Source organism: Phyllostomus discolor, chromosome 8, assembly GCF_004126475.2.
Source record: "Phyllostomus discolor isolate MPI-MPIP mPhyDis1 chromosome 8, mPhyDis1.pri.v3, whole genome shotgun sequence".
Lineage (NCBI taxonomy): Eukaryota > Metazoa > Chordata > Mammalia > Chiroptera > Phyllostomidae > Phyllostomus > Phyllostomus discolor.
The window spans coordinates 5,860,234-5,877,969 of record NC_040910.2 but is presented as its reverse complement, the minus strand read 5'-3'; the positions used below and the strand labels follow the sequence as shown (position 1 = coordinate 5,877,969).

At 37.7% G+C, this 17,736-nt stretch overlaps 1 protein-coding gene across 13 annotated transcripts in view; it reads right to left on the bottom strand.

Annotated features, from left to right (window-relative positions):
- Window positions 1–17,736, bottom strand: part of LARP1B (La ribonucleoprotein 1B) — a 69,560-nt gene that overhangs the window by 3,668 nt on the left and 48,156 nt on the right. Inside the window, exons 12-18 of one of the 13 annotated variants that reach the window (XM_028519588.2) lie at window positions 14,295–14,375; window positions 13,286–13,409; window positions 5,662–5,831; window positions 5,112–5,218; window positions 3,690–3,850; window positions 3,152–3,296; window positions 18–127 (exon numbers count right to left, since the gene is read on the bottom strand). In XM_028519588.2, coding sequence (XP_028375389.2) covers window positions 18–127; window positions 3,152–3,296; window positions 3,690–3,850; window positions 5,112–5,218; window positions 5,662–5,831; window positions 13,286–13,409; window positions 14,295–14,375 — 898 coding nt within the window. Of the gene's footprint in view, window positions 1–17; window positions 128–3,151; window positions 3,297–3,689; window positions 3,851–5,111; window positions 5,219–5,661; window positions 5,874–13,285; window positions 13,410–14,294; window positions 14,376–16,819; window positions 16,972–17,736 lie in introns of those variants that run through there. The other 12 variants (XM_036031803.1, XM_036031802.1, XM_036031808.1 and 9 more) reach the window with 12 other exon arrangements.

Here is a 17,736-nt window from a genome sequence, read left to right as displayed (position 1 = left end):
CTACTGTTTTGTTTTACCAGATTCGTAGTCTTTTTTGGTTTCTTCTTGGAAATCCTTAAAAATTTCTTGTCTGAATTTTTTTTCCAGTCCATAACTATAAAACCTGAACAGACATTCTAATCCATACCTGTGAAAAAGACATAAAAAGGTTCACAATAAAATTTTTGCTATGACGACGCTAACGTCTCCTATTGGGCAGCGCTGATGCAAGCAAACACAGCAAACACAGTAGCCTGTGAGGGCGCGCACTGTAATCCCGGACTCCGTCAAGAACCTAAAAGCGTGGGGGGTATAATTCGCCATGGCCACAACACACTAATGGGCTAGGACTCAAAACCAGGTCTCACTACAAAGCCTTCTGGCACTGAACCACTGTGCTACACTTCCTAAGAAACAGCTAAATCCAGTCTAGCCATTAACACTGAGGACACAGACCCAATATTACAAAACAGTGTTAACAATGTGTTAGAAACGTACAGAGAAACAGAGAAGAGGAACTCCCAATCTAGACTTGGGTAGTAATGGGATCAGAAAAGTATTAGAAAGTCCTGAAGAACATACACATCATTTGCTTAAATAGCAAAATAGGCTGAACTAATCATAATAATACTGGGCTTTCAAACTTTTCTAAGTTCAACAGCGAGAAAATTATTTTAAGTTGTGACCAAGTCAATACAATACTCATACATATTATATGTGTACATAAAAGCATGTAAGTTTTCAAACTATTCTTAAATTTGTATGCACGCATATGAATTGTAATTTAACCTTAGTATGTTCCATACTGTCTTACTATATTTTCCACCATATTTTCAAAACAAGCCAGAAGCACTAAACTGATTTCACAGACCACAGTGTGAATGCAAACACTGAGATCAGAAATGGTAAATTTTGCCTTATGCGTCAACTCTGGTAAACTAGCAAAGAGTAGCTATTAAAGTTGTGATAAGAAAGACTATAAATTTGAATTCAAGAACAGTATTTAAACTGGTGGGACTGATTAGAGATGCCAGCAATAAACAGAGGAGAGGGAAACAGAGGTGCACATGCCACGTATCTGTCATTCCTTCTCAAGATAAAGATTCTAGATGAAAATTAGGTGGGCTTTATATTTTTACAAGCCAGTGTAGTTTTTTTCAGAAAAATGTACTTGCAGATTTTTTTCCTCTTCAAGATCACAATATCTGACTAACAACAACATATTCTTATTTGAGATTTACAAGAGGAATCTATTTTTAGAACTGGGAAAAGGGTAAATTTAGAAAACACTGAGAGGAAAATCATCTTTTTGCTTCCTTCCGTCGCTTCTCCTTTCTCCCTTTACCCAGGAGTAAACAGTGTGCATGAGTCCACTTCATGTTCCTTCTCACCGTGACCTGGTTCTCACTCACTCCTAGAGGCACTCTCAGAATTCTGCCTGAACACTTCTCAAAAAAGTGAGGTCTAAGCAGAACAAAGAGAACAGCTTAGCAGAGCAGAGGGAGGAAGAGAACCAGCAGAGACAAGGGTGTGTCCAGACGTCTGGATGCTGGAGAGCTTGGTTCACTCGGAGAACATGTGGTTCAGTGCTGCGGCTGCCCAGAGGGCTAACAGTAGGAAAAAATGAGATTCGGCAGGTAATGGAGGACATACGGGAGGACTTCCTTTTTCTTGGCTCAAGCACGTGTTAATGTGGGGATGTATATGAAAACACTGAGTTGGCCAAAAAGTCTGTTAAGTTTTTTCTGTAAAACAAAAGACACAGTTTTCATTTCCATCAATAACTTTATTGATTTAGATATTTTGAGTGTATCAGCTATCTCCTGCTATTGGCTTCTAGTGGGTTAGAGGTCAGGGGTGCTGCTAAACATCTCCCAATGCATAAGACAGACCCACGGCAAAGAGTTACTTGGTCAAAATGCCAACAGTTCCAAGAAACTTCACAAACCACTTTTGACATGTTTGATCAGTCACAGCACCTTCTCCATAAATAGCATAAATTTTTTTTTTGCATTTCAGTTGTTTTCACCTTTCTTGAAATAATACACCGAAAATGTTGCGTATCTTCTTCCATCTTCAATATTAAAATGGCTGCACAAAAATTCACCAATTTTGCCAAGTTTTTCTTTCAATGCACACTGATATGACAGTTGACACAACACAATCTAACGCAATTGTTCTGAATGAAGTTAAAGACAACTGAGCACTACTACAGCCATCGTATGGAAAAAAATGTAGCAGACTTTTTGGCCAACCCCATACACAGGAAGTCTGTGATATGGGGGCAAGAGAAAGAAAACTCTCTCCTTCAAATTTCATTTGGCCTTTATGTAAGCCCCTAATATGGTCCCAAATGATCCCACCTCCTGGTATTCACACGCTTGTACACTGCCCCCCTACAATGTACTCCAGCGTGGGTCCATCCATCACACAATGTGGCAGAATGAGGGTATATCACTTTAAAGTATAGACTATAGGAGATACTGAGGCTTCGCTCTTGGAAGCTCTCCCTCATTTGTAGCTCACCACCTCTGAGTGGAGCCAGTCACCAGCTGCCTTACACAGCGGCCTGTGTGGTGGGGACTGAAGACTCCTGCTCACAGCCCTGTGCATGAGCCATGTGCATGAGACTGAAAAGGATCCTCCGGCCTGAGTTGTCTTTAGGCGCCGCAGCCCCATCCAGCGCCTTGACTGCACATTCATGAGAGGACTGAGCAAGAATGACCCAGCTGGGTGTTCCTGGAGGCTGGACCCGTAGAGTAATAAGTGTGTGTTGTTTTAAGCTACTGAGTTGGGGGGTAATTTGGTTATGCAACAAAATTAGTACAGCGCCCCATCCCTCCTCCAATTATGTCGTACTTCTTTCACAGTTCAAAACTGGGCTACTTTTCATTAGTTTTTATTTTTATTTATTTTTTTTAAAGATTTTATTTATTTATTTTTAGACAGAGGGGAAGGAAGGGAGAAAGATGGAGAGAAACATCAATGTGTGGTTGCCTCTCACATGGCCCCCTCCTGGGGATCTGGCCCACAACCCAGGCATGTACCCTGACTGGGAATTGAACCTGTGACCCTTTGCTTCACAGCCCACGCTCTATTCACTGAGCTACACCAGCCAGGGCTTAGTTTTATTTTTTAAAAACTCCCCAAGTGTGAACAAAAAATATTTGACCTGTAATTTTCTTTTGCATCTTCCCAAGCAAGTTGTTTGAATTCCTCGTACATTTTTTTATTGAAGTGGTCTCTGAGGAAAAAAGACCAGAAACGAAAGAGAGTATTCATCTCTTGGGACTGGCCAACTCCCAAGCGCTTCCTCTCTGGAAAAGGTTAAAATAAAACATTTTTAAATTAAAGATACTTAAACTCAAAACAGCAGACATTTTACGTAACTTAAAATAAACAAAGATGAAGCATATTAATCCTCAAAATGTATTTGGGTTTCTTCTAAACAAAGGACAAATATTAACCCATTCTCTGACTCACTGCTCAAATTTAAGCATTTGTCAATAGTAACAAGCATATAGTAAACTTTATTCTTAATGTGTCTAAGCTACATGATACATAAGAATATATATTAACGCATTTAAATACCTAAGTAATAAGTGTAACAAATAAAAGAATATGTTAACCTGGTATTAAATGTCACAATTTGAATTTTTTAGAATTATACTGTAATTTAAAACACAGCTCTATAAAGGCAGGCATCTTACCACTCAGGCACCTTCGACGATACTTGTGGTACACTTGCTGGGTAAAGCCATTTTCCTTCAGGAGCTCATGGGAAGGGTGCTGGAACTTGGGGAATGAATGAGGGGTACATCCGTAACCTCCTACCAGCTGTGCTCCTTCTGAAGGCGAAGCATTTGAACTGCTGTTTGAGGAGGAGGAAAAAGCCTTCAAACTCAAGAATCAACAACCAAGTATTTAAACCAATCTGCACTATTTATTCATTAGTGAAAATATAAGCCATAGAAAAGTCATTATTAGTCTGCAAAACTCTCCTAAACTAATGTAATGGCATACACATCTACACAGGAATTACTATTTATGTTCATATTAATAAACCATTCCACCAAATACAGGACTTTTCACATACCAGGAGTTCAAAAAAATTTTGTCGAAGGATAAATAGAAGTTTAACCTGCCTATAGTACACTTAATCTCCAAAATGCAGAAAAAAAACCTTTTTCCTGTGTGGTTAATTAACATTTTACCTGTAAATTTCCAAGGCTAATATTACTTTTCTAACCAAGCAAAACCAGTTGAAATTTAGGAGGCTCTTGGAAAAGGACAAACATGCTTTGAAATGGCTCTAAAAGGATTAGAAACCATGTAAACCAAACAAACCAGGGAAAGATGAAAGCTTTAGAAGAAGTTCTATACGCAACACCGTTTGTTCACACAACAGTACGTAAGGGCCTTCGCATGGGGAAGGTAGTTTCGTTAGCCTGGTCATTGACTGAGCACCACCTATGCCAGGCACTGAGGTTCTGCCATCCGTGAATTTACTGTCTGAAGAAGACAAATACAAAAACTTATGTAATGCCCGTAAAAAACATTGAGCACAGTGCCTGGGGCACTAGTGGTTGCCATTAAATAATTTCACTACAATGACAGAACCATTACTGACACACACCACAAACAGCCAGAAAAAAAGACCTTTTACAAGGAGGGGCAGTGAGAGATAAGAGAAAGGAGAGTTCCTGCTGCACAACAGAGGGCAATGTGGGGTACAGACAGTACCCCAAACTGCTGAGAAATGTGGGGTACGGACAGGCTCAGGAGCCCCACTCCTGTGAGGGAGTCAGTTAGAGATTAGGGGAAAAACTGCAGATGACACAGGTATCAGCAGAGTTCCTTTGATGGGCTTATCAGCACACTGGACAAGGCAGAGCTGAGGAAAGAATCAGTAAACTGGAATATAGGTCAATCAAATTTATCAGAAAAAGACTAGAAAAAACATCAGATCATCCAAAAGCATTTACTTTTCCTTCTTTGGTTTCTTTTTAGTATTTTCATTGTTCTATTATTTGCTAACAAATTCATGTTTAACTGTTTATAAATATCTAATTACTAACTATTTTCATCAAACTCACAATCAAGAACAAAGCAATGTCTGGCAAGTGTAGTACCTGACAGAGGATGCTCTGGGTCCGTGATCTCTGGAATCCATCACCCAACCGACATGACACTCCAGGGGGGGATTTGTACTATGTCTTGTTTTTCTCTTTCTTGGACTCTAAAGAAAAGTCAAACATTGCAATTACTTCCAGGGGTGCGAACTTCACAAGTAAATTAAAACCCTCTGACTGCAAACCAACTCCAACATTTTCCTACTGTGGATGACACATTATGAAATCATATGAAGTCACAAAACTCAAACATATCACATACAAGTTACAAACAAGGCCCTTGACTAGGTTTCAACCCAAGGATTAAAGGAAATACAACTTAGTATAATTCTTCACTACACCTTCTGATGATCTTCAATTATACTATCCAACTGTAAAGAAGTTATTCCTTAATCTGAGAAAACATCACTACGGTAAACATATCCTTTTTTTAACAAATTTTCACAATCTAAAATATATGTCTTTGAATATGACAGAAACTAGAAAGCCTCATTTTGTAATGTTAAAGGATACAAAGTGCAGACCCTCTATTCCTGCTTGTTTTGTGTACCTTTACATCAACGGCTTTTGGTTCTTTAACAACAGGATAAAATCGTGGTGTTTTGTTTGGGTCTTGTAACCGGGGTGTCCGAGGTGCTCTGGGTGTCCTCGTGGGGTGCGCTCCAGGGGGCTCTGGAACTGCTGTTGGCGGCGAGCAGGCCGCTGCTGCTGCAGATACTTCTGAAACAACAAAGAGCTTCTGAGCTACTTAATCAGTCAAATCTGAAAAAGTAAAACATTATTAAAAAGTATTTCGATTCTAGGACAAAGTATTTTACTTTGAGAAAAAGAATATTCTTAAAGTCTCTACTCTCAAAGGATTTCGTCATTAGAAACATTTTAAATATATTAAAAATAAACAGACACACTTGTCTACACACTACCTAGCTTTTCTAAATTTTAATTTTGCTGTCTCTGACATTTTTTATTAAGAGAAAAATAGCCTGGAGCCCACTGCCTAACCTTCCCTAACCACATTTTACTTTTCCTCCTCATAGATAAGACATATTGAAATGTCTTAAATTGGACATTTTTATCTATTATTATACATGTAATGTAATAACATTATTCTGCATAATTAACTTTATATGAGACATCATTTTGAAAGCGTTTCAGTCAATATTTGTTAGTGACTTAAATATTTAAGTTCTAATTGAATAGCTTTGGTTTATTCATATTACTGTAGAATATTATGCTATTATACAAATATATTAAAATATATCTACTCTCCTGAAGATCCACATTTATGTTCTTTCCAAATTTTTTTTATAACAAAGAATTCTACTATAAAGATTGTTGAACATGTCTCCTGGCACAAGTGTGAGCATTTCTCTAGTGTTTATGTCCAAAGTGGAAATGCTGAGACAAATGTGAAAAGCATCTTCTGACTTACTGAATGCTGACTACAAGCTGCTTTCTATAGAGGCTTTACCAATTTATAATCCCACCAGCGGCATGCAAAAGTCCCAGCAATTTCTCTTGGTCAAGACTGGGTTTTTGCCCTGGCTGGCGTAGCTCAGTGGATTGAGCCCGAGCCTGGAACCAAAGTGTCGCAGGTTCGATTCCCAGTCAGGGTGCATGCCTGGGTTGCAGGCCATGATCCCCAGCAACCACACATTGATGTTTCTCTCTCTCTCTCTTTCTCCCTCCCTTCCCTCTCTAAAAACAAATAAATCTTTAAAAAAAAAAACAAACTGAATCACACTTAAAAAAAAAAGACTGGGTTTTTGTTCAGACTTCTAAGTACTCTTCCATCATGTGAGATTTAAATATTTGTAGTGAAGCATATTTTCATATGTATAGTCATCACTCAGATTTCCCCTTTCATGAGCTTGCCATTCACATCCTTTGACTATTTTTCTATTGGGTTGATTCACTAATTAGTTTGTGGAAATCCTACAGTAAGATACTAAGTAAGCAGGCACATGACTCAAGTAGGAGTGGCAACAATGTAGGCTCCCTTTCTGTATGACTTTTCTTCAGACTTGACAACTTGTTTAGATGAACACAATAGCCTTTTGTCCATTCATTCAACAAATACCGAGTGCCCACTATATGCTAAGCACTATTCCAGACACAAGTTTGTAAGCTCAGAAGTGAACTTACCCCTCTATTACCTCCTCTCCCTCTGTTGTCACCTGCCCTCCTAATCCATTTTCCTGTTACCAGAATGACCATTCTGAGAAGCAAATTAGGTCATTCTGAATTTCTGCCTAAACTCTCTCAAGTGTTTTTCTCTTTTGCCTCTTGTCAAAGTCTTGCCTCTTTATCACAAAGTATAAGACTTTCCCGATGTTGCTACTTCTGCATTTTATCCATTTATTGTTTATTAAATAGAAACTTATTTTCTACATATCACCCCATTAAACGCTAAGGCCCAGTCCAGAGCCTCCCTGAGAGCAAGGGCTGCAGTCTTAGGTTAGTACAGCAGTGCCTACAAAACCACCCGGGGAAAGTGTGTCCCCACCAAGGGACTGATCAGCTTCACTGAACCGTGTTAATGCTGTTTTACCTTGTCCCCCCGCAAAAAAGATAAAAACATGCTCCTGTACTGAAATGTATGTAAAATCCAGTGCTTCTGTTAAAGCTCTAGGAGCAATAACAACCTAGAAACAATACGGTTACTAGCAACCTGACTGTAGTCTCTAAATTCCATTGCCCACTGACTTGGTCTCTAAAGGAAGTAAGGTGTGGAACACAAAGTGTAATACAGGCCTAGGAAATCTTGAGCCAGACAGCAGTGGCGTTACTAAAGAAAATACTAGCTTAGGTCATGAGGATACAACAGAAAATGTTAGGGGACGCCCCCACCCAGTAAAATGAAGTGATCTGACCACTAAAAATCATGACTGAAATGAACTAAACACATCAAGTAAATAAGCTCCATAAGTTCATAAGGGTACTTTAAACCTTAATCCTATTTGTAGGTTGCTGAGGCACTAACTCATTATTCTAAAAACTGATAAACAGAATAAAAAGAAATAAATTACTACTCTTTCTTTCCTGTAAAAATTGAGCATCAGGGTAACCACAAAAAATTGATAAAAGAATATTCTGCAAAGAATTAAAGGTAAGAAATACAGAAGGAATGATACAAAAAGACTATTTTAAGTCCACAATTAATATCACTGATAGGTTCTTCAACTTTAATTGAAACAACATAATGAAACCATTTTTAGCACAAGCTAATGGATATGAACAAGAGTTAAGTTTCTATGGTATCTCACCAACATTATGACAAATTCATGTTGCATGAAATGACATTATTCAAGGACCTGCTTGCAACTTGAATGAAACAGAAGATCTGGGGAATATTCACAGTGACTGCCCACGATCATTTGGTAAAATGTTGAAGGGAAATTCAACACCAACAAAGCCACGATCCATGAAAGAAATAATTGATAAGCTGGACTTCATTAAAATTAAAAATGTCTGCTCTGCAAGCAGCACTGCTAAGAGAATGAGAAGACAAGGCACAGATTGAGAGAAAATATTCGCAGGAGACACAGCTGATAAAGCACTGTTATCCAAAATAAACAAAGAATTCTTTAAACTCAAAAATAAAACAAACCCCTCAAATTTAAAAATGGATCAAAGATCTGAACAGAAGATATAAAAATGGCAAATAAGCGATAAAAAGATGCTCCACATCGTATGTCGTCAGGGAAATGTAAATTAACACGCGATACCACAACACACCTATTAGAATGGCCAAAATCCAGAACACTGATGACACCAAATGCCAGAGAGGATGTGGAGCAATAGGAATGAACTTTCATTCTTCGATGATGGGAATGCAAAACAGTACAGCCAGCATGGAAGACAGTCTGGCGATTTCCTACAAAAGTAAAAATACTCTCACTACACAATCTAGCAACTGCCCTCCTTCCTAGTTACCCAAAGGAGCTGAAAACTTACTTCCACACAAAACCTTGCACATGGACGTTTACAGCAGCCCTAGTCATGACTGCCCAAGCCTGGAGGCAACCTTCAGTAGGTCATAAATACATTGTGGTGTATCTAGACAATGGGACATTATGCAGTGCAACAAAGAAATGAGTTATCAAGCCACGAAAAACCATGGAAGAACCTTAAATGCATATAACTAAGTGTAGGCATCCAATCTGACAAGGCTGAGTACTGTGTGGTTTCAGCTATTCGCCATTCTGGAAATGGAAACTACGGACAGTAAAAAGATCTGTGACTGCCAGTGATTTGGGGTGGGGGGAGGGTGAACAGACAAAACGGGGTTTTTAGGGCAGTGAAACTATTCTGTATGATAATATCACGGTAGATACATGACTCTCGAGGGATGCAGAACTCCAAGAGTGAAACCAATGTAAACTACTGGCTTACGGTGACTTTTAGAGCAGTGAGAATACTATGTACGACACTGTAATAATGGGTACACGTCAATGTAAATTTGTTCAAAGCCACAGAATGTGCAATACCAAGAGAAAACACTAATGCAGACTGTGGACTTGGGGCAATTTTGACGAGTCCATGCAGGGTCACTGACTGTGACTCTCATGTGGGAGGCTGCTAGGGGGAAACAACACCCATCCCCCGATGGGTGATGGCCAAGCAAGTTGGGGGCAGAGAGTACGTGGGAAAACTCTGTGCCTGCATTTTAATTTTGCTGTGAGCCTAAAACTGATCTCAAAAAGAAAAGTCTTAAAAAAAAAGTTGAAGGGAAACTCTATGATGAATGAATCAGGCTGATAACATCTGAACCTAATGATCAATCAAAACACCAGCAAAAGGAGCCTAGAAGGCATATGATGCAGTAGGAAGTAAACATCACATCCTAAGAAATAGTCTGGCCACCAGGAAAAGAAAAATCCTGAGTGTACTAAAGCCTCTATGTCTAAATACTAGTTCGTAAGAAACAGAGGAATAAAAACAAACATTAAATGATATGAGGATACAATCAAGTAAATCATAAGCAATTCTATACAAATTAACCTGTTTCTTTGACAAATCATGGGCACAGAAAAACAAAAGAAGAGAAAAACAGAAAAACAAAAGAAGAGAAATGAGTGTAGACTAAGAGAGACTTAATGGTCTTATCAATCAAATGCGATGTGTGTACCTTGTCTGGTCCACATTCAAACAACCAATTTGGAGAAAATCTATTTCGTGTGATCATGGACAACCAAACATAAACTGGGTAGTAATGTTAAGAAATTAATGCTATTTTATGTGAAATAATGGTATCATGAAAATTTATATATAATAATTTGCAACATACATTGAATATTTGTAGAAGGAATGATGTGTTTGAGAGTCAATATGAAATACCAGAAGCAGATGGGGGACAAGGTACAGATGAGAAACGAATATCCAACTATTAACACTTGTTGAAATTAGGTGGGATAAGTACACAGGGGCTACATAGCTCTCCCTATTTTCATTTATATCTCAACATTTTCCTATTAAAAAGTGAGATTCCAGTTTTACATTTATTTTACATCAGGCTTAACTCAGTAAGAATTTACCCATCTATAAAGTACTTTTGTTATCTCAAAAGAAGTATTTTACAGCATATCATAAACAAATTTATAATACATTGACATATTATCAAAAAGTAGTTAAGAGAATAACAAGTATAAAATATTTACAGTAGATTGAGAAAGAAGAACATATTAAAGTTGTTTCTTCAACCGGGTACAAGCCTCACATGACACATGAATATCATCTAGATATGATAACTTCTTTTAAATCAAAATCATGGGATATCTCTTGTATATGAATGTTCAAAACAACATTTTTCATGATAGCCAAAACTGGATAAAACCCAAATATTCATCAACTGAATAAACAAACTGTGTCATGTCCATGTTACAGAATATTACTTAGAATAAAAAGGAGCAAAGTACTGACATAAGCCACAACACGGATTAACCTCCAAAATATATTTACTGAAAGAAGCCAGATACATTATTCCATTTATATAAAACTTCTGGGAAGTACTAAAACATACAGACAGAACACAGACCACTGGTCACTTCAAAGGAAGTGCAGTGTTGAGGCTGACTGAAAATGTTCGTCCTGTAAAGCAAATGGGCACTAGTTCAATTTCGGGTCAGGGCACATGCCTGGGTTGCAGGTTCAGTCCCAGGTCAGGGCACCTATAATAGGCAACAAATCAATGCTTCTCTCCCTCTCTTTCTCCCTCCCTTCCCCTCTATCTAAAAATAAATAAAATCTTTAAAAACGTATCAGGAATATATCCAAATATAAAGAAATTATAAACACTTCCAAATAACTGATGGGTAAAAGAAAAAATACAAAATAAGTTAGAAAATATTTGGAACTGAATGAAAATGAAAATATACCAAAATCTGTGAGACACACCTAAAACAGTGCTTCAAATTTGTAGCATTAATTGCTTGTAATAGAAAACAAGGTTCTCAAGTCAATTATCTATGCTTCTATTTTAAGAAACTAGAAAATGGGTAGCAAAATAAACCCAAACCAAGCAGAAAGAAGTATTAAAGATTAGAGCTGAAAGTAACACAGCTGGGAAAAATACAGATCAATGAAAAGAAAATCTTCCTTTAAAAATATATATTAAATGCAAAAATCTGACCCTCAATATGATCAAGCCTTTGTATCAAAATAATACTTACAGAAAATTCAGGACCAGAAAACAGGCTGAATGAACCCAGGACGATGCAATCAGTAAAATCCACAATGTGAAAAATTCTACAGGATAAACAATCCTGTTTCTTCAACAATTGCAAGGAAAAATAATAGTATAAACCTCCAGACTAAAAAAGCCCTATCAACCTATTGCCATGTTTGGAACTTAAATGGATATTAATTTTTTTAAACACATAATGAATGAGGAAATTTGAAAACTAATTATTTGATATTGAGAAATTATTGTGTTACTGCCCTGGCTGCTATGGCTCAGTGGATTGAGTGCTGGCCTGTGAACCAAAGAATCACCAGTTCGATTCCTAGTCAGGGCACATGCCTGGGTTGCGGGTCAAGTCCCCAGTTGGGGGCACAGGACAGGCAACCACACATTGATGTTTTTCTCCCTCTCTTTCTCCCTCCCATACAAAAATAATTAGGGATAAAAAATATGAATAATATGATTGGGAGTTTGCTTCAAAAGAATAAAGTTCAAGGTAAAGAGAAATGAGGGGCATTGAGATGAAGCAAAATTGACTACAGTATAATAAAGTAGCTAACGGTTAGGTAATAAGTATATGGGGCTTTTCATATATAATTTGCTCTATTTTTATATAAGTTCAAAGTTTTCCAAATTAATTTTCTTTAACCTGACTTCAGAAAAGACTGTAGCAAAATCACACTTGCCTGAAAAGGGCAGATGAACTTTGTGATTATTTCAAATGTATTTACGTGTTCATACAAAGCTAATATGTTAAAACAAAAGAATAAGCCAGAGGTATATTTTTAAAAATCAGCAAGTCGCTGAAAAATTCTCTTTATTTTGAGAAGAGAAACATTCCCCGCAGTCTCAAAATCAAGAGACACACATACAGAACCAACTGACTCTGCCTACTTTTAAGTAAGCATTTGGGTTTGGGCTGGTGTTGTAACACGTGGCTCCTATGTCACCTTTGTGAATACCTGCCCATTCACCAAGAGTAAGGTGGGAGCCCTGGACGGTGTGGCTTGGAGCATCGTCCAAGATGGCTGGAGCATCTTCCAAGATGATTGGAGCATTGTCCCATACACCAAAAGGTGAAGGGCCCAATCCCCAGTCAGGGCACATGCCTAGGTTGTGGGTTTGACCCCCAGTCGGGGCGCGTACGGGAGGCAACCAATCGATGTTTCTCACATCAGTGTCTCTCTCCCTTTCCATTCCTCTCTCTCCCTAAAATCAATAAACATATCCTTCTTCATAAAGAAAAGAAGAGTAAGGTGGGATTTAAACTGTGTCCATTTACTACAAGGCTGTCTTACCAACTTTACAATCTATATTTTTACAACTTTATGTTTTCAAGTTCACCCAAAGAGAAATAAAAATTTGAATCTAAAATTCTAGCCTTTTACCAGACACCTACATGTTTTCAATAAATAAAGGAGCAAACTTTAAAACAATTGAGAACTGCTTTGATAGTATTCAGACACTTACACAAAAGCATTTATTTACGTACCTTGCCTGGACTGCGAAGTTGCTACAGGAACTTCTTGGTTTGGCTCAAAAGGAAGTTCAGGTGTTAGGTTTTCAAACTGCTCTTTACTAATGAGATTTAGCTTCTTAAAGTTCTCAACTTCTTGCTGAAGTAGAATGGAGGAATCTAATTACTAAACTGGCTGACAGTGTAACCAACAGACAATAATTGATACCAACCTCAAAAAATGAGTTTTTAAAACAGGGATTAAATGCAACAGAGTAAAAAGATGTTCTAATAAAGAATCTAGCATTTCACTTAATCACAGTATTCAGAGTCTAAAGAGGCATAGAGAATCCTGAAATATTATATTTAAAATACATTTTAAGAGCATACATTCTAAGCATTAATTATTTGCTGAGCATTTACACACTAGACCACTAGGTTATTATAAAGGTTACTAAGTAATCCAATACATGTTCCCTACCCATAAAGAATTTACAAGTTAGAAAGAAGGAAACGCAGTACACATAAAAGCTAATACTAGGCAGTACATGAAAAGTAGTAACATTCGGTATAAGAATTGAGATCAGGGAAGTATCACAGAAGAGATGGGACCAAGGCAGCTCTTGAAGAGTGAGAATTTAGAGAAAAAAGAATCGTAAATTAGGCAATGTGAGCAAAGATGAGAAGCTTGGAGTAAGCAATCATTTATTAGAAAGTAATCCAATGAAAGAAATTTGTGAAGAACCAGCTGCAAAAAGGCCTGATAAGTTGGAGAAAGCTACTAGATGTTTAACACCAGGTGAAGAAGTTTTCGCTTTATTTTCTACCTGTTTATTTTCAGGGAAACATGTAATAAAAGGTAAATCTAGACGGCCCTGAAGGTTCAGTTCCAAACCCTTTTTATGAGGTTAGCAGCAAAGAGGCCCAATAGGTCTGAGCTGCCAGCTCCCCGCAAGAATCCCTGCCCCTGGGGCCCTTGAGGCCTCCCCTTTCTATTGTTCCGTGGCCCCTCAGCTGTCCTCTGCCCTGGCCTCCATATACGTACAGCATCGGGGAGGTGGAGGCCATTCTCTACTGGAAGGCCACACGGCCATGCTGTGTGAAGACCACCCACGTCTGGCCTAAGCTGTGGAATAAAAAAAAGAGGGACTGCTTGCACTCTGCCATTGCTTGTATCCTCCCCCCAACCCAGCTCCCACCCCAAAACCCTATGTCCCATCTACACCACTCAGTGCTAATGGATCTCTAATCCTTTGCAGAGCAACATCCAGAGGGTTTAAGCAAGTTAAAAAAAAATAGCAGAAGTAGTTTTCAGATGAACCAAATTAAATAGCATCATTACAAAACAGTTGTAGTACTTTGCTCTTAAGAGTTAACCGAATGATCTTTTCTTTCTATCTCTGAACATGAATTGTTACTTGAGCTGTCACACCATTTACTAGATCCTAATCACCTTTAGACCAGAAGCTATCTTCTTTTCATGAAAATGCCTTCAATGATTACTTCAGTTCTTACCCATTTACCGAAACTGCTTTCCCAAAAGTCTCCAATAAGCTCTTCAAGCTAATTCAGAATCATTACTCCTCACTGTTCCTTAATCTAGCTACAGAGCTTGCTATTAGCAACTCTCACTTCAATAAACACATTTTACATTTATCATATGCCAGAGACAAATAACATAGTTTTTACCCTGATGGAAACACAGTAGGTTTCTGTTTGTTTTCAACATTTAAAACTAATTCATTAAGACATAACATACATATATCCGTATACACGCACACACTAGAGAAGTGTATAAACCATAAGTATACGTCTCAGTGAGTAGTAGTTGGAAGTGAACAGACCTGTGTAACCACCATTCAGGTGAAGACATCACTAGCACCTGGAAGTACACTTCATGTGCCTTCCCAGCACTCCCCTCCCGCTCTCCCTCAAGATAAGCAATGTGTTGACTTCAACACTGTGGATTCATTTTGCCTATTTGTCAAATTTATGAAAATGGAATCATGCTGCATGGCTTCTTTTATGTAAAACTATCTTTATGAGATTCACTCACAGGGGTGTCACAGCTTGCTAGCCACATGCGGCCCAGGATGGCTATAAATACAGCCCAACACAAAATCATAAATTTACTTAAAACATTGTGAGATTTTTGTTTGTTTGTTTGTTTTTGTTAGTGTTTGTGCGTTTAATGTGTGGCCCAAGACAACTCTTCTTCCAGTGTGGTCCAAAGATGACAAAAGTTCATAGCTCTACAGAATAGTTAAGAAACTTGGCTCAACTAGACATTAAGTACACCCAACATCTGCAGAATGCACATTTACCCCTACACCATACACAAAAAAATAAATTCGAAGGTTACTGTAGTTCTAAATGTGAAAGTCAAAATAAATTTCTAGAAGATACTACCTCCAAGATATTTAAGTAGGGAAGGCTTGCTAAACAAGAAAAACAGAATAAAGGAAATGATTGATAAAAATGTATTACATTAAACAGTTTTTTTCACCAGAAGACACAATATGAGATTGAAAAGGTGAGTTACACGGTGGATGCTCTTACAAATCAGTAAGAGAAAGAAACTCTATAAAAATGAGCGACAGAATTGAATAATCACCTCACAAGAGAAGCTATCCAAACAAAATATATTAAGGGGTTCAGTATTATTAGTTATCAGAGAGATGCAAATTACAACCACAATGAGATAACACATCTACCAGAGTGGCTACATATTTAAAATTCTGGATTTTCTGAGATAATTACAGGTTCACAGGAAGCTGGAAAAGCAGTACAGAGAGGGCCAGTGCACCTTCCACTCAGTTCCCTCCGAAGGCTGTATCTTACCTAACTACAGCACAAAATTAAAACAGTTAAACTGACATCACAAATGCATCTATCTATATAGTTCTATGTTACTTTATCACACATGTAGTTATACCTTTATCAGGATATGATTAAGTACATCTGTACTGCGCTATAAAAACTACAGAGATTACAGTGTAATAGCTAATTGTAATACTAACTTTGAAGGAGATAGTTTTAGAAACTAATTTGTTTTTTATTTGACTTATTAAATAGCTTTAATATTGAATTCTTGGTCACTGTTCAACCCACTTTCTTTGAAACACAAGATTTTCATCAGCCACTGTCCTTAGAAATAATCACAAGGCCCTAGTATTTATTTGATTGCTAACTCACAGGTCCAGAGGCTACTTTCTGCTCTCACCGCTCTTTTCTCCATTTTCCCCTTTCAAAAATCAAGCCAACTGGCTACCTTCCTCAGCTGGACTATGTATTTCCTGTTTTGATTTTGTACATTGCCAAATACTTCCTGAAAACCAAGACAATGTTCTGGCATGCATCAAAGGGTAGAAATTTTAATAGAAGTTATCAAGGGGGAAATTTTTTCAATAATTGTCCTAGCGGTGGTGAAAAGGAAGAAAACCTCTGCCACAGAAACTAAGCCAAAAAAAAAAAAAAAAAAAAAAAAAGAGAGAGAGAGAGAGAATCCTAGGAAAAAGGCAAGAAAGGAGGACTCAGTTGTTTAGGGTTAGCACATACCTTACACCAAATAAAAAAAGAGGTTCCTAGTCCCAGCTCAACAGACAGGGGAAACATAAAGGACCTTGGACCTGCAAACTCCATGACAGCAGGGACTTTTTATTTTCCTCAACACTGTACACAAGCGCCTAACGCTGCTCGGCACTTCACAGGCACCCAAATATCTGTAAAGTAAATGAATGGATCGAATGAACACGACAGAAACTGAAGTCAAGAAGAATGTCTTCCAATGGAAGTTATTTTTGTGTCATTTTTTTTTGGTTGGGAGTATTTAGAAAAATAGTGGGTTCTAGATTCAATGTTTTGCTATATATAATAAATATCCATTACTCAGGGTCTAGTTCAAGCCCAACTCCTCTTTATAATGTCTCTCTTGATTATGCCAACTTGCAACTCTCAAAATTCTTCAGCCAGCTACTTTAAAGTACTATATTTTGCCGTGTATAATGTGTAATTTTTTGCTCAGATTTTTGAGGGAAAATAAGGAGTACATTATACATGGATAGTCCTAATTCCACATCTATATAAATGTTTTTAGTTCCTTTTAAGAAGATTTTATTTTAAGAGAGAGGGGAAGGGAGGGAGAAAGAGGAACAGAAACATTGATGTGCAAGAAATACATCGAATGGTTGCCTCTCACATGCCCCCAACCCAGGCATGTGTGCCCTAAGAATCGAACCAGCAAACTTTTGGTTCACAGACTGGCACTCAATTCACTGAGCCACACCGGCCAGGGCTTTAATTTTTTTATTTTTGCTTTTGCATTAGAAGTGTAACTCTAGAAAGCAACAATTATACCTGTATGCAAAATAATACCCTGGAATACGATAATCAGTTTTGTTCCTAAATATAAATAAAAAATCAAATTAAAAAATTAAAATGAAAGATTTTTCCTGAAAATTTGGACCAAAAACATGGATGCACATTAT